Genomic DNA, 16,609 nt, shown 5'->3' on the forward strand with positions numbered 1-16,609 from the left:
CTTTAAAGTAAAAATAAAATTCATGATTTTGTAAAAAGTTGTATCAAACAACCAATAATATCTTGGCCAACCCTTATTATATGTTTTCGTAATCTTTATAGATTCTCTCAGATTTTACCTGCTACAATTTGGATACTATAATTGACTTAATAGCCTTGAAGATCATACCATAAATCCAAAAGTCCTAAATTCTATCTACTAGACTATGTTCATAGCATGTTCGAGGTATCTTATAGGTAGTAAGTAAAATAGTCCAACTAAAGATTGAGACATCGCTTCCTAAAATATATTGTAATATATAGCATTTTCAATAATAAATTAATTACTCAATTTGAGAAACACCTAATGATAAGACCAAAGAAAATAATAATTTACAAAAATAGGGCAAAAATACAAATTACACCATTTAATTTTGGTCAATTGTCATTTTACTATTGCAGGTTTTGTTTTTGTTAGTTTGGTCCCATCAATTCATATATGTTACCCTCATTACTTCTCCCATCCATAACTCCCAATTGACTATTAAATATAAATTTTAATACTAAAAAACCATTAAAATACAAATTACACATTTTATGTTAAAGGAAATTGTCATTTTGGTCCCGTAGATTTTATTTTTATCGTTTTTATCCTATAAATTCACATTTGTTGTCACCATTAATGCTCCTTAGCAATCAATTTTTTAACGAAATACTTCCTCAAATTTTTATTTTTATTTTTTTTTAACGAAATAGAGGAAGGACTAATGGCCCTTTGTTGAACGATATATTCATTATAGGAAATGTTAACGAGTGCCGTTGGGGCATTGGTTAAGAATCCATTTTAAGAAAGTTTTGATATCACTTTTATGGAAAATGAAAAAAAACTGTCAAAACATTAATTGTTTTTTTTTTTTTCTTTTCCCATAAAAACTTTATTTAATTGGATTGTTAACTAATGTCCTACGGTACTCGTTAACATGATCCATTCATTATTAGTATACTGTTAACTATATCTTTGTGTGTTAACAAAATCAATGTTGTTATTATGTAACATGAGTTCATAATAAATTACCAAATATCTATCCCATTAATTAAAATGTCAATAAAGTTTATTAAAAGATGTTTTTATCCCAATTTTGGTTCAAGTACTGGATTATCAATAAGGGTCTTGACGTGCGATCTCTCCCAATAGAAGAAAGTGGGTTATAATCTTCCTTCCCTATTTGATGTCATATTATTCTCAAGGTTTGTTTGTTAAAATCGAATATTCTACCGCATCACTTATCAATTCAAAATATAATATTGCATATTCTTAATATTGTCATATATAACATGTCAAATGTGAATAAAGTAAACGAGAGGGGAAAAAATAATGAAGAAAGAGAAAAACATGTCCCATGTGAGTAAAGTAAATGAAAAGACAATTTGTAATGAAAATAATAGAAAATGAACATGTTAAAGGTGAGATTTAACATGTTTATTTCCTATGGATAAGAATGGAATGAGATTTAAACTGAGGTGAAATATTTATGTAAACATGATCGAAAATAAAATTTTTTGACGGTTGCAATCGGAATGGAATAGAATTAATAACATTGGTAGACGACAAAATGTAATATGTTGAGAAAAGAGTGGGTGTAATTGTCATTTTCGGAACACCAAAGACTCAAAAAAAAGAAAAGAAAAAAAAAAGGCGTAAATCAGACAAATTGAGGCGCACTGAAAGACTCAAAAGTCCCAAACGAGTGAAAAGCGGGGAATGGAACCAAAATTTTGAAAGAAGTCAAGGAATTGGTTTCCTCACTTGACCTTCCATCTCAGCAAACCAATATCCAAGAAACGCGTAAAAGACTACCTACACCACGCCACACCCAATAGCTACCCAAAATTCAAATCCGAACCTGTGTATTTTCAAAACCCCGCCGTCTCTCTCTGCCTATCTGGCTGTATAAAATCCCAGAGAGAGAGAGAGAGAGAGAGACTAAGACGCATTGACATTACCATCATCAACAAAACACCAAAAAAAGCCTATTCAAAAAAAAGTCTCCATTTTTCTCTCTCACACACAGTCACTCTTAAGTGTAAAAGTGTGTCAGCCATGGCGCCCGTTAGCGAGTTGCCGTGCGACGGAGACGGCGCATGCATGGTGTGCAAGGAGAAGCCATCGGACGAAGACAAGCTCACCTGCAAAACCTGCGTCACGCCGTGGCATCTCGCCTGCCTCAAGACCCGCCCGGAGACACTCGCCTCCGCTCTCCACTGGGAGTGCCCCGACTGCACATCCATCGTCTTCTCCGCCGCCGCCGCTTTGCCGGTCGGAAATGCGGCGGGCGGGGCCTCCGACGACCTAATCTCCAAGATCCGAGCGATCGAGGCCGATGCGTCTCTGACGGACCGGGAGAAGGCGAAGAAGCGGCAGGAGCTAGTGAGCGGAAAGGCTTGCTGCGATGACGACGCGGACAAGAAGAAGAAGAAGAAGCAGCAGAAGAGGAAGAGAGGAGAGAAGGATGAAGAAGACGAAGACGAAGACGAAGACGAAGACGCGAAGGAAGAAGGAGAGAAAGATGTGTTGGATGTTCTCGATGGGAGCTTGAACTGTTCCTTCTGTATGCAGCTACCGGAGCGCCCTGTTACGGTTCGTTCTTTCACGCTCTCATTATTTTTCTGCCTCCTCTGCATTTCACTTTTTTTTTTTTGGGAAATAAATTGTGTTCATTTCTAATTTTCTTGTTCTTCGATGAGCTTAGCGCTCTCACATTTCTCCTATATCTCTTTGTTGTTTTGGATTTAGGGTTCGATTTCTTTTTTGAACTGCGTATTTTTCTCCGTCAAATGCTTCTTTTTTTTTTAATAGAACATTATAGACAGAGTGATTTGTAGTATGTTTGTACTGAATATGAATCTGTGTGAGCTATTTTTGGTAATATTATTGGTTCTGATCGATGGCTGTTTTTTGCTGGACTCCTATTTGGTTATTGTCCTCTGCGTTGTATGTGTATATGCACTAGTTTTAACGAAATTTCCATGGATGTTTGGATGAGATTTGGGTCTAAGATTTGTGCATTTTGATACTGTTTTTGAGAACTTTTCTCTGTGTACGTCATGTGGACCCGTAAATAGCTTTTTTTGACCTCTTTTGATGGCGTTCTACCCATTTTGCTCTTAGTTGTCGGGTTTCCTTTTTCAAACCCACTTTCTTTTCGTTTTAATTATCTTATGTGCATGTACTTGTTTGGCACATTCTAACCATTTTGTCTTACTCTTTCCATCCTTTTTTGGGTGCTCGTCTTTGTCAGTGAATTTTATATAAACCCCATATCTCATTTACGTTGGCAGCATCTTAATTAAGATTATCAAAGTGCCATCTTCGTCATCCTCATTCGCCTCCAGTTGATGGGAAATTCATGTTCTGGTGGGCCTATTTATTTGCAAACTAAATTGCCTAAATTGGCAATCTGGGATGAATATGTTTCATTGACATGGAAATTGGATTTCAATGTACCACTTGCCTTCATTGTGTATGTGACATTCAGCTAAGAATTAGCTTGTGATTTTGGTTCTGTTTGTGTTTTTACCAGACACCATGTGGACACAATTTCTGCCTAAAGTGCTTCCAGAAATGGGTCGGGCAAGGGAAGCGTACTTGTGCAAAGTGCCGTTGCTCCATTCCTCCCAAAATGGCAAGTCAGCCCCGCATCAATTCTACGCTTGTAGCAGCCATTCGTATGGCAAAGGTGTCCAAGTCAATTGGTGCTGGAGGGCCTTCAAAGGTCTATCATTTTGTACACAATCAGAATAGGCCTGACAAGGCATATATGACTGAGCGTGCACAGAGGAAGGGGAAGTCCAATGCTGCCAGTGGAAAGATATTTGTTACTGTTGCCCCTGATCATTTTGGTCCTATCCCAGCTGAAAATGACCCTGAAAGAAATCAGGGTGTGCTTGTTGGTGAATGCTGGGAAGATAGATTGGAATGCAGGCAATGGGGTGCACATCTTCCACATGTTGCTGGCATTGCTGGGCAATCAAACCATGGTGCCCAGTCTGTGGCTCTTTCTGGAGGCTACCTAGATGATGAAGACCATGGAGAGTGGTTCCTCTACACAGGAAGGTTTGTTTTTAGATTGCTGTTCTGTCAACTGATTCTAGTTGCTTTTGCAGCAGTCATAGAGTCTACTATCTTGCTCATGAAGTTTAAGCATTATTTAAAGGCTTAAAATTGAATTTGTTACTGCAAATCCTGGCTGCTATTGATGGTTTATTTCCAATTGGTTGTTACTGTAAGATTTGATGCTTGGAACATCTCAGTAGCCTTTGCATTCAAAGAGGTCTATAAATGGAGATTTATAATGTGAGGCCATGTAGCCATCAATTTAATTTCAAAGCTTAATACTTTAGGACTTGCAAGTTTCAAAACTTTGTTTCTCTATTGCAAGTCTTTCACTTTGGGTATGCTTATAAGATGTCCCTCTTTGAGTATGTCCTATATGTGCACAAGGACGTTCCTTGGTGGATAATATTAGGCTGGAACCATTGCTGTATTGTTTATAATTTTTTCATTTCACTTTCATTGTCCTATCCAATGAAGTGTAAAATCTTTGGTCATATTTTTTCATGTTTATTCTGCATCCCGCATATCAAGCTTATTTTATCAATAAATGTGATCAATTTACCTCCCCATCCCTGGCCTCATCACTTATTAAGAATCTGTTAAATTTTATACATGTGGATGGCAGTGGAGGCAGAGATCTTAGCGGGAATAAACGGACAAACAAGGATCAGTCTTTTGATCAGACGTTTGAGAAAATGAATAAGTCACTTCAAGTTAGTTGCTTAAAAGGGTATCCTGTTCGAGTTGTCAGGTAAGTGTTAATGACTCTATCTCTATCTCTATCTCTCTCTAAGGTATTTTAAATCCTTTATTGTTTCATTATTTAAAAAATTCATAATCTCAAACATAAATGCTTTGCCTAGTTAAACTCCTTTTGTTATGCTACAAGTGTTAATGTAATTCTTTGTGCAGGCATTGATTTTGTAATTGAAACAATATTTTAAAGGTGTGTATGAACATTGTCCATTTGAGACCATTTTATATGCAAGTTTCCATAACTGTTGGCTGAGGGAATAATTCTCGTTCTTTTTCTTGGATAAGAATTAATTCTCATTCCTGCTGCCATGTATAGAAATAGACAACTAATAGCTTACAGTGAAGCAACAGTGCTTGTTAGATGAAGAATAAATTCTGAGACTGGCTTTAAAGGATAGTGATTGCCTAAACGGATGAATCTTTTCCTATGAGTTGAAATTTCTAGTTCTTGGGAATTATATCATCCAGTGAACTTATCATAAGTAGGTCAAATTGGGACATTATCATAATGTTTTCTTTTTTTTGCCCTTATGATGAGCAGGTCCCACAAAGAAAAGCGCTCCTCATATGCCCCAGAGAAAGGGGTCCGTTATGATGGAGTCTATAGGATTGAAAAATGTTGGCGAAAAGTGGGTATTCAGGTAATATGTGCTATCCTATGTATTTGAATTGCCCATCTGGTTTAATTTTGCACAACAGATATGCTGACTTTGTTTCTGTAATATAGGGTTTCAAGGTCTGTAGGTATCTTTTTGTTAGGTGTGACAATGAACCTGCCCCCTGGACAAGGTTTGTGTTCTGCCAGTTATTTTGTTGGTAAACCTCATCTGAACTGTACTAAATTTCTTAACTTGAACTGCAGTGATGAACATGGTGATCGTCCTAGACCTTTACCTGTCATTTCTGAGCTGAAGAAGGCAAACGATATAGTGGAGAGGAAGGAAAATCCAGCATGGGATTTTGATGTGAGTGGTTAAATGAATCAATCTTGTTTCAAACTTAATACCTCTTGGTTTCTTCCATTTCTGATTGGGAGATTTTGTCCTTCTCATTACAAAGCTACATTGTAATGAACCAATCTTAACATGAATATAGATGGTATCCTTGCTGATGTTCAAGAACTGAATTTTGATAAACAATTCTGGAATTTCAGTTCATTGTTATTGGATTCACGTAAAAAGTGAATTTTCTTGTTGTAAGCTAGTAAAGCTACTAAGCTCTAGCCTCTGAATTTCTGGAATTATATATATATATTTTGTTGGGTATTTTTTGGTAGGAGGAAGCAGGTTGCTGGAAGTGGAAGAAACCTCCACCCCCCAGCAAAAAACCGGTACGAACTGGAAGTTCTGACGACATAAGGAAGACAAGGAAAGTAATACGGCAAGCTAAGAATGTGAATGTGAGGGAGAAGCTCCTGAAAGGTCTGTTCTCTCTCCATCCTTGAGTCATTTGTCTTTAGCTCTTTAGTTTTGACCTTCAATTTGGCTATCTCCGGTTACAAATGTGGGTAGGGTTGATCAAACATTGAAAAATGAATCTAGAAAAGAGTCACTTTGGTTCTTTGTGGACATGGAGTTGTTTTCAAAGATCCAATGTAGATTTAGTTGATTGTTTGCATGATAAACCATGTGAGATATTCACCTATATATTTTCACATGCAGAGTTCAGTTGCCTTATCTGTCGTCAGGTGATGACTTTCCCTATAACAACACCTTGTGCTCATAATTTTTGCAAGTCGTGTTTAGAAGGTGCATTTGCTGGCAAAACTTTTGTGAGGGAGAGAAGTAGAAATGGACGGTCGCTCCGGTCCCAAAAAAATGTCATGTGCTGTCCATCTTGCCCAACAGACATCTCTGATTTTCTTGAAAACCCTCAGGTGTGTCATGTACTTGCATATTTTCTCTTGATTTATGCAAAGTGAATTTTGTTTGTGCTTTATTTTGTACTCCCTCAGTCCTATATTGTGGGTCCTGTAAAAAATTCAAATTCTAATGAAAGAGGGGGCATTGATTTTTTGTTGTTTTTCCAAATAAAAGAGGGTATGAATTTTTGAGAAAATGGGAGAAGGGAGAGTACATGTGTATTGTGTACTACTAAAAGAACATTATGGGTTGAATTATTGTTGGAAAGTGCACGACCTTGTTTTGTCTTCTAAGCAGCCAAATGAGGCAATAGTGACTTCCTAATTTCCCATGTATGAATCATTATTTACGGCTTATGCAAATGGAGATGTATATTTACATTATTTTGTGGAATTGAGCGTGACAGGTAAATAGAGAGTTAATGGATGTGATAGAATCTCTGAAATCCAAGACTGAAGAGGAGAATGGGAACAATATTGAGGAGTCTATTAAAGAAACAGACGGCTCTGAGGAAAGTGCTGATCATTCATCCACAAGCAGTGACACTAACACAGAAATTCCTGACAATATAGGCGTAGATGATAGCGTGCAGAGTCATCCAGAGAAAAGCAAACCCAATAGAAGCCGAAAGCAAGAGAATGTTGTTGATGGGGAATGCTCAATAGAGAACAAGGATGGGTTGGAAAACGAACTCTCTTCAGAGAAAGCTGATGCTAAGAGTTGCTCACCGAAACATGTTGATGGGGAATGCTCAATAGAGAACAAGGACGGGATGGAAAACAAACTCTCTTCAGAGAAAGCTGATGCTAAGAGTTGCTCACCGAAACAGGGTGTTGGTGCAAAGACCAGGAGCAGGAAAGCTGAGAATGCTTTGGATGAAAATAATGGTGTTGGTGTAAAGGCCAGAGGCAGGAAAGCTGAGAATGTGGTGGATGAAAATAATGGTGTTGGTGTAAAGACCAGAGCCAGGAAAGCTGAGACTGCTGTGGTTGAAAATAATGGTGTTGGTGTAAAGACCAGGGGCAGGAAATCACGGAAAGTGGTGGATGAAGGAAATGGTTCACCATCGAGTCCTCTCCATGTGCGAGCTGATGATGATGACTTTGAATGATGAATCTTATCTGTTGGATCATCATATAAACTCATTTTATTAGGAGTATTTTGAGAAGTGGTTTTGGTAGGCTTTTTGCGAACACTTCAGGAGTCGTGAGAACGGGGCTGAAAATTGGATAATGCCTGAAGTATGGCGTTTACATTTTTAGAGGAGGAAGCTGAACTATCTATAAGTAGTTCTTTTCTGAATGCTTAAAAATATATTTGGTGTAGGATATTGCACCGTAAAAAAAATATTAATATTTCATAATTGTTCTTCATTTCCAAGTCTTTTGAAAATTTAATGCTTTGTTGTCTTGACATGTCATGCCTTGCAGAATATGATTTGACCATCTGTTTAGTGAAAAACTAGTTAGCTGTAAGCACTATGGATGATTGGCTGGTGAATGAGTTGCATTACCTTTCTTTTTTTTAATCCACTACTTTCATTAAACAATAAGACAATAAGAAAAGCAGCATCTTTCCTCAATTACTCAATAAGGAAGAGAATGCTTGTTACAAAATCCAAAAATCCTTTTAGTAGTAGCAAATTTAGCAAGAGCATAGCAACATAATTAACAACTCTCCTAACCCAGCTAAAAACACACTGGACAAAACTTTTGCTAAGCTCATACACATTAATCAAAAGAGTGGAAATAGACCACTCAATAGAAGATAAACTTGAATTTAAAGCAGCAACACATATTTTAGAATCTCCTTTCAGGCTTTTCACAATAATCTTCTGAAGTTCTTTAGCCTGTGCTATCTGTAATGCCCAGTGCCACAGGAAGGCTGCAGCCTCGGCTTGAAGAGGATCACACAAGGCATTCTGTTTTGTCCAAGTCATAAGTACCCCACCAAAAACATCTCGAGCTACTATGGCCAAAGTAGTGGAGGTATTTGTTCCCGCAGCATCAACATTAAGCTTGACTGCATTTGATGGAGGAGGAAACCATCTATCTCTCCATCTATTTTGAACTTCTCTAATGAACCTTCTCTTAGCATTGTGAAGACTATCTCTTAGCATTGTGAAGCACGTTACATTAGAAATAAGTAGTTTATTGCACAACAATGAAAAAAATTCCTTTATTTATTTAACTCATTCATAAATGAGGAGATTTTATGTAGAGAAATAAATGTTTCATATTAATGAATTGGGACGCATAACCATGAATTTCAATATACAAGATATTGTAGCTCTTACCATTGAGATCTGCTCAACAAGTATTAAATGGAAAAAATTAATTGTAAAAGTTAATATAATTAGATCAGCTCTTTACTGACCAACTTGTCATTGCAAATCTTAGGTATAATCTGATTATGAGCATTTGATAATTTTGTGGGCTTTGTTTTAATTAGTTCTCTAGTATTTTCATATCAACTAGACTCAGAATCACGTAATATCTGAGAATATATAATTATTTTGAGATTTTTATAATGTATAATTTATTCTTTAAATTTTATTTTAAATAATTTTTCTCCTTAAAAATTAAACAATTTCTAAAAGTATTTTCTAATTTTACAAATATATAACTTTATTGTTTTTGGTGTTTTTTTTATTGCTCATTTAAAGTGATCTATATTATTCCAACTATTGTTGTTATGCATTATATTTTCCTAATCTCTTTTGGTACAATTAAAATTTTTAAGTTTCAAATTTATCCTTCTCTTAAGGAGATAATTATCATAATAATTAAAAGTTATCACATAATTACAAGTGAGATTACTCAAATAATTGATAAGCACATCAAGCATATAATCATATAGATCGTACTTTGATAAAAACTCAAATTCTCACTTCCAAACTAAGGATTAATTCAAATAAATGTCAAACTAAAGTTATAAGAGAGAGGACTTTTGATTGAAAACTTAAAAAACACAAATCAATACCATACGAGAGTTTGGGTTACACTAAAAACCTCAACGAGACTTTGTGTTTTTAAGGGAAACCTCGTGGGTTTGTGTGTGTGTTTTTCCTAAAAAACATACTGTGAAACTTTTTTATTTTTTGAGAAAAAACATATTATGAAAGTGGATGGTGTTAAATTGGTGTTGTTGAAACCCAACACAAAGAATTGAGCGTGTTGGGCTTTTACAGAGGCACCATAAATTGAGCTGTAATCGGCCCATTTCTTACTGGGTAGGTTTGCTTTACACGGTTGGGTCGTGTTCGTGTTGTTTAGTTTCCTTCAAAATTACATTTATACTTACTTTCTGAGAATTCCAGGCCAACCTTTCCTCTCTCTCTCTCTCTCCTTTAAACCCTAAACCCCTCCTTTCCTTGGGGAGGAAGAACACACCGACAAAATTTCCATTGGATTTGTTGAAAGTTTCGGGTAAGTAGTAGTATTAGCTATTACCATTCCTTACTTTTATGCCTTTTCAAGTTTTAACATTCATGTATCTATCTTTATTTCCATTTTCTTCTTCTTCTTCTTCTTCTGTTTATTTATTATTTCAATCTTTGCCTCGATTTCAGTTGTTTTGAATGGTGTTATTGTTGACTGCAATCCTTGGGGATAATAAAATTTCAACATCTAGAATCAATTCTATTGTTTGCTTTCTGTGTCGCTGACTATATATATATATATATATAGTAATTTCATGTTTAGATAAGTTTCTTGATTTCAATTACAGTATTCCCATGTTCGACATTTTTTTAATATTAAATTTTATACCCTTTGGCATTTGTTGTGGGGCGGGGGGTAGTTTGAGTTGAAAATTTGTATGAGAACAAATAGACTACAGTTTAGGTGTTTTGTCTGGTTTTTGATGTTTGTGTCTGATGATTTCGACAGTCAGGCATGTGGGCATGCTCAGACATCCATAATTGTAATTGATAAACCTACAACTTGTCCCAGAAGCATGAATTTAATCATTTAACTATTATTCTAGTAGTGTCAATGTCGAGTAATACAGAGTTGTTAATGGATATTTTTTTAACATTATGAAGAAAGTTTGCGATAGAAGATTGTGCTAGATTTTGAGTTTTAATTTTTATACAGTTTTACATGCTCATGGGAAATCTTTTGGTTTGATTTTAGTGATTATTGTTATTTACTTTGTACTGTTCAAAGTAGATATGTTTTTTCTGCCCATCAAATTCATGACTGGTTTATGGCTTATTATTTGTAATATAAAAATTTATAGAGAAGTTCTGTTGTGCATTCTGTTTTCCTTCATACAATTTGTTGTTCAGCCTACTCTATTCACAATTTAGTCTCCTAAAATTTGCATGGTTTGTGTGAGTTTCAATATACTTGATGTGCACACACATACAGAGTGGAGCCAAAAATGTTAAGACGGTATTTAAGGACATATCTGACACATTAGTTCTGCTTTTTTAGGTTTTTTTGAATTCTGAAGTAATCATTTGCTGCTTCCACTTCCTGGATATTATTTCCTCCCTCTTCAGTAATGGTAGGTATACTTAACACTCTACACGCATACACCCTTTTATGCATTTTCATGTTTTTGTATGATTGCAGTATTTATATAACCAGATATATAAGTTCCTTTTCTCCTTGTTCCCATTTTTTTATTTATGATGTTTTGTGGAATTGGGCCTGTTGGCGAGCAACCTACTGGCCAGTGGGCCTCTTGACTGGCAAATGATGAGCTTACTTGAGCTCTGCTGAGTATCCAGAAGGCCCCTGCTTGGTATGAGTGCAACCTTGGGGTGTGAGTGTGGCATCTCATATTTGGGGTCACTTTGTTAATTGATGCCTGGCTTTCAAGGATGCACTTGAAGAAGATTGCTTCTGAAACATTTTAAAAGTAAGTCTTGCAAACCCCTGCTTGGTATGAGTGCAACCTTGGGGTGTGAGTGTGGCATCTCATATTCGGGGTCACTTTGTTAATTGATGCCTGGCTTTCAAGGATGCACTTGAAGAAGATTGCTTTTGAAACATTTTAAAAGTAAGCCTTGCAAAAGGGTCCATGCAGCACCTTATTGTTGCCCAGGTGGCTATTTCTATATAATATATGAGGGGCCTTGTAAATGACTTCTGAAATTTTATTGCTGTTGTGGAATACTTGCACATTTTGCCTGTGTAGTACACTGCTTATCTAGGATTTTAAAATTGGATCCTAAAGGATTGGTGGAGGGGCTTCATGAATTTGATCAATAGGATCAGATTGAGGATCCTAAGATCCTACTTCCTATTGAAAAAAAAAAAAGAAAACTGAAAAACACATTGATTGTGACTTTGTAGGTTGAATAATCAATAGAATTATCATATTATCTATAATTAAAAAAAAAAAAAGTTTTACTTGATTATAAATGACTCTCTTCAATAATGAAGCCATAAATATAAAAAACATTTACAAATCAATAAAAAATGTAGTGACCCATTGAATCACTAACCCAAATGAAGCTTCCACCACATTAAAACAGGGAGCCATCAGCCATTCCAAAATAATCAAAACAGAGAGCAATTAGCCACGTGAAAAATATTCTAAACAAAGAGCCCATTATGATGATTACATCAATAGAAATATTCTAAATAAGCTGAGCAAAAATGGTTGTTTGCCGAATTGAACCTACCAATCAAAGGAATCGTTCAAACGAAGCCAAAAAAAAAAAAAGATACGGTGAGTCAGCGATGGTGGCGACAACTCCTCAGCAGCTTAGCCTTGATACTGACTCATAATAATCTCAGCCTTGGCAGCAACTCCTCAGCGGAAATTAGATATTTAGGTCCTCTAATCTCTAGTCTCCAAGTTCGCTGTGTGTGTGTAAATTTGGGGATTTGAAAGAAATTTTGGGCAATTAGGGAAGATTTTGGGGTTGTTGGGCCTTCGCTTTGGTCATTTTCTAACTAGGGAGTTGGATTTTTCTGGGATCATAGGATCGTACGATTCCACTGATCTTGAAGGCGATTATAATTCCTCACCAATCCTAGTCATTTTGGGTGAGCTGTATGGTAGGATGATATGATCCTACTATCCAGATTGTGATTTGAACAACCATGCTGCTTACATATTTTGTTATTGGTAAATATAGGAGTGGCAAGAACTTCTTTATGGTATGGCTATTTAACTTAATCTTTGATGACCTAAAGTGTGGTTAACTGATTGCTAATGTTTAGGATGCTTCGCTAGAATGGATCATAGATGCTAGTCATGTATTGATTGGGCTTATGTCCAGCTTAGTTGCTTTCTTTTGGTTTGTCAGTCATGCATTTGCTTTTGCTGGTATTCAAATTTGCCCCTGTGATAGCCCTGCTGCTAGGTCTGCTGTTAAATCCATTGTTTTGTTAACCGTAGTTAACTGTTCAGTTACTGATACTTTATGAGAAGGTTGAATATTTGCGGGAGATCTTAGCCTCCTTTGAGGCGGTGTCAGGGTTGCACATAAACCTAGCTAAGTCTGAATTAGTTCCAGTTGGAGAGGCGACTAATATGGGAGAGCTTGTGGCATTGTTGGGTTGTAGTCAGTCATCTTTACCAATGACTTACTTGGGTCTGCCTTTAGGCGCTAAATTCAAGGATAGGGCGATTTGGAACTCTATCCTTGAAAGAATGGAGCAAAGATTATCGTGTTGGAAGCATTTATACTTATCAAAATTCGGTAAGATAACCTTAATCAAAAGCACTGTCTCAAGCTTGTCTACTTATTTCCTATCTCTCTTCCCTATTCCTGTGGATATTGCTATTCGTATTGAGAGGCTTCAAAGGAATTTTCTTTGGGGTGGAATAGATGAGTCTCCTAAATTCCGGCTAGTAAAATGGGCTCAGGTTTGTTCTCCCTTGTAGTCTGGCGGTCTGGGTATTAGAAACTTGAGAGCCTTCAATCAAGCCTTGTTGGGAGCTGTACTCTCCAGGAGGCTTTTCTGGAACTCTATAATATTAGTTGTAATAAGGAGTCTTCCATTGCTGATGTTATGCACTTTCCTAACCAGAGGCTTCACTGGGATCTTCTTTTTTCTAGAGCTCCTCAAGATTGGGAAACTGAGCATTTTTACACCTTTCTTGATCTTATGAATTCATTGCCCCTTAACGGTGAAGGTTAGGACAAACTTTGTTGGAAACCAACAGGGAATAAGAACTTTAAAGTGAGTGAGTTCTATCTCTTCCTTTCCCCTACTCTTGACATTTCTTTCCCTTGGAAACCTGTGTGGTGTTCAAAGGTCCCTAGTAGGGTTGCTTTCTTCTTGTGGACTGCCTCATTAGGCAAGATTTTGACTACTGAAAATTTATGGAACAAGGGTGTCGCAGTTGTTGGTTGGTGCTCTATGTGTAAAAAGAGTGGGGAATCAATGAATCACCTTCTCCTTCATTGTCCTATTGCTTATGACTTATGGTCTATGGTGTGAGCTCTTTTTGGTCTTCATTGGGTTATGCCACATGGTGTCTCTGATTTATTTTCGAGTTGGCAAGGTTCCTTCGGTGGGCATCGGAGCATAGATTTATGGAGGGCTGTCCCTCATTGTGTCCTCTGGTGTATTTGGCGAGAGCGGAACTCAAGATGTTTCGAAGGGAAGGAGCAGTCTACTTTTGATCTTAAATCTCTTCTTCTTCATACCTTGTTAGAGTGGTGTTCTTCCTTTAATCTTTTCCCTTGTTCTTATTTTCTTGTAATGCTTGATCTTTGTAATTTTTGTATTTGATGTACTGTTTTCCATGTTCACCCCGGTGTACCTGGGCTTCTTTTTAATACAATTCCGTTATTTATCAACAAAAAAAAAAGTTTGTTACTCTCCTAGGCCAACTCTGTACATCCATATGTCTGTGAATCAGTTACAATGTTTTACTATTGGGTTCTTTATGCATGGTTCTGGCACAGCCCTACTAAAAAAATGTAAGATGACAGAAGAATGTTATGTAGTTTATTTTCTGTTATTTGTTTGTACAGGCTGCAAGACTTCTTGCTAACTTGCTTGTGCTGGGCTCTGGAGTAGTGGCAAGGTCTTTTCTTCAGGCATACCGGCAGGCACTTGCAAGTATGTTCTATCTGAAGTTCACTATCAAATCTATTGTGTTGTGCTATCGCAAAACTTATTGAAATTTTTAGCTTAGAAACTTGTGTGAATGATTGCAGATGCCTCAAAATCTGGTGTTGCTCAAGAAGCAGCACAGAATATTAGGAGAGCAACCAAAATTATGGCCGAGCCGGAGGCAAGGCAGGTACTAGGTGTCACTGAACACTCATCGTGGGAGGAGATCTTAAAGGTTGCTTTACATTTCACTTATGCTATAGATTTATATGTCTTAGAGATTGCAGTATTGAATCCTTTTGTGGTTGCTATCTAGCAGCATACTGACAATCTGCTGTATACAGAGGTACGACAACCTGTTTGAGCGGAATATGAAGAGTGGGAGCTTTTACCTTCAATCAAAGGTTCATAGAGCTAAAGAATGCTTAGAAGCTGCTTACAAAAAGAATGCTCACTGAACTACAAATCCACAACTCCTTGAGGCTTGCTTTACTGCCCTATTACCCTTTTAGCGATCCAATGGTTGCCTTCCTGCAGTTTGATCTGCATGAGTTGTCATAGCACTAATATAAACTGGCCTAGTATTTCTGTCATTCGTATACCAGATGCAAGAAAGTTTTGCTTTTGCACCTTTAAAGTGTAATTTGATTAATGAAATTATGGTAAAATTGATTATTGGAATGCATTGCTGATGAGCTTAAAATTTGCTTAGAGACGAGATGGGTTCAATGACCTTTTGTATGTGACTCAAGGGTGTATTTACATTTATCTTCATTTGTATATATCTCGGTAGATTTCTATTTGACAAATTATTCCCTGATTGTTGGGTGCACTCCTTATGCAAGTATTCTGATATTTAGCGTATGACCTTTAGTGTTTCATTGATCAGGGCCATAGGCAATGCCATGATAGGTAGCAGAACAGTTTAAAGCATTGGATCCATACTCTCAAAGGAAGATAATTTATACTCTTCAAGATTTGGCGTGTGCAACCTAGCATTCTTCCAAATGTTTTGGTTTTTGACATCCTTAAATACCTTTATCCCAATCATCGATGATTTACACGTATTTATTAGCAAAACAACTAGCCTTCTAGATAGTTAGTAGCTGGTGGAGGTTGATTTTGGTACACAAGTCATATTCCAAGCATGTTTTTATATGTTGGCTGCTTGTAAAGGATATAATAATATGAGTAAAATGTTTTTCTATCTTTTGAATGCTCTTTTGCTAGAAAGATGTGGTGAGGTGTCTTTATGCAAGACCAGTGTTGGCATTTGGGATATGATGAATTGCATTGGGTGATAAACGAGATGAAGGAAGGAGGTTTCAAGAGTTGAATGTGCGAGAAAGCTTGATTTGCAACTTTTTACCGTTTACCATTATTTACAGATGGCTTAGGAAAGCAAGGTGTCATTATGAGGTTGATATACTGAAGTCTATTAGGAATTATGTCATGTGAGATGCTGGTTGTTGACCAAGAAAAAGAGTCATAAACAAAATGCAGAGTAGGTTTTTTTTTTTTGTTTTTGTTTTTTGGAGGCTAGCAGCTTCTGTTTTAATGTTATCTGGCTGCTAATTGGTTTGTAATGTAGTTGTAGTGGCAATTTCAATTCGTTGGCAGCTCTGCTCTGCTGTTTTGGTAGGCTGGCTGCTGATTGCTGACTTTTTAATGTAATTGGTAGCGGTGTTTGCAGTTTTGCTCTCCTTCTTGTGGTTCGAAGAGTGATTAAGTCAAGCTCTCACCCAACATATCGTTGTCATGTTGTAACATATTTTTCTCTCTCATTTGAATGAATGAATGAACAGAATAACATATTTTTCTCTCTCATTTGTGTGTATTTGCAATGTGAATAGAATAAGGGGGTTTGTT

General features: G+C 36.7%; 2 protein-coding genes across 2 annotated transcripts; both read left to right on the forward strand.

Moving 5' to 3' along the window:
* Nucleotides 1-1,920: 1,920 nt before the first annotated feature.
* Nucleotides 1,921-8,083, forward strand: LOC112013932 (E3 ubiquitin-protein ligase ORTHRUS 2). Its single transcript, XM_024046315.2, has 9 exons — nt 1,921-2,616; nt 3,560-4,092; nt 4,718-4,843; nt 5,390-5,489; nt 5,576-5,637; nt 5,711-5,813; nt 6,125-6,269; nt 6,510-6,724; nt 7,117-8,083. Exons 1-9 carry the CDS (start codon nt 2,080-2,082, stop codon nt 7,819-7,821), a joined length of 2,526 nt encoding a protein of 841 aa, XP_023902083.2. The 5' UTR covers nt 1,921-2,079; the 3' UTR covers nt 7,822-8,083.
* A 1,919-nt stretch (nt 8,084-10,002) lies between these two features.
* On the forward strand, nt 10,003-15,552 carry LOC112013854 (mitochondrial import inner membrane translocase subunit PAM16 like 2). The gene is made up of 5 exons (XM_065767094.1): nt 10,003-10,138; nt 11,150-11,222; nt 14,659-14,746; nt 14,845-14,975; nt 15,085-15,552. Exons 2-5 carry the CDS (start codon nt 11,220-11,222, stop codon nt 15,196-15,198), a joined length of 336 nt encoding a protein of 111 aa, XP_065623166.1. The 5' UTR covers nt 10,003-10,138; nt 11,150-11,219; the 3' UTR covers nt 15,199-15,552.
* Nucleotides 15,553-16,609: the final 1,057 nt, after the last annotated feature.

The sequence above is a fragment of the Quercus suber genome, unplaced genomic scaffold (assembly GCF_002906115.3).
Source record: "Quercus suber isolate HL8 unplaced genomic scaffold, Cork oak 2.0 scaffold_772, whole genome shotgun sequence".
NCBI classification, from domain to species: Eukaryota; Viridiplantae; Streptophyta; class Magnoliopsida; order Fagales; family Fagaceae; genus Quercus; species Quercus suber.

Excerpts from the sequence above, each read along its gene's own strand:
- LOC112013932 (XM_024046315.2), top strand. The coding sequence starts at position 2,080 with ATGGCGCCCGTTAGCGAGTTGCCGTGCGACGGAGACGGCGCATGCATG. Across the intron at positions 2,617-3,559 it reads TACCGGAGCGCCCTGTTACG|ACACCATGTGGACACAATTT; the intron begins GTTCGTTCTTTC and ends TGTTTTTACCAG. Across the intron at positions 5,814-6,124 it reads ATCCAGCATGGGATTTTGAT|GAGGAAGCAGGTTGCTGGAA; the intron begins GTGAGTGGTTAA and ends ATTTTTTGGTAG.
- LOC112013854 (XM_065767094.1), top strand. Across the intron at positions 14,747-14,844 it reads ATACCGGCAGGCACTTGCAA|ATGCCTCAAAATCTGGTGTT; the intron begins GTATGTTCTATC and ends GAATGATTGCAG. Across the intron at positions 14,976-15,084 it reads CGTGGGAGGAGATCTTAAAG|AGGTACGACAACCTGTTTGA; the intron begins GTTGCTTTACAT and ends TGCTGTATACAG.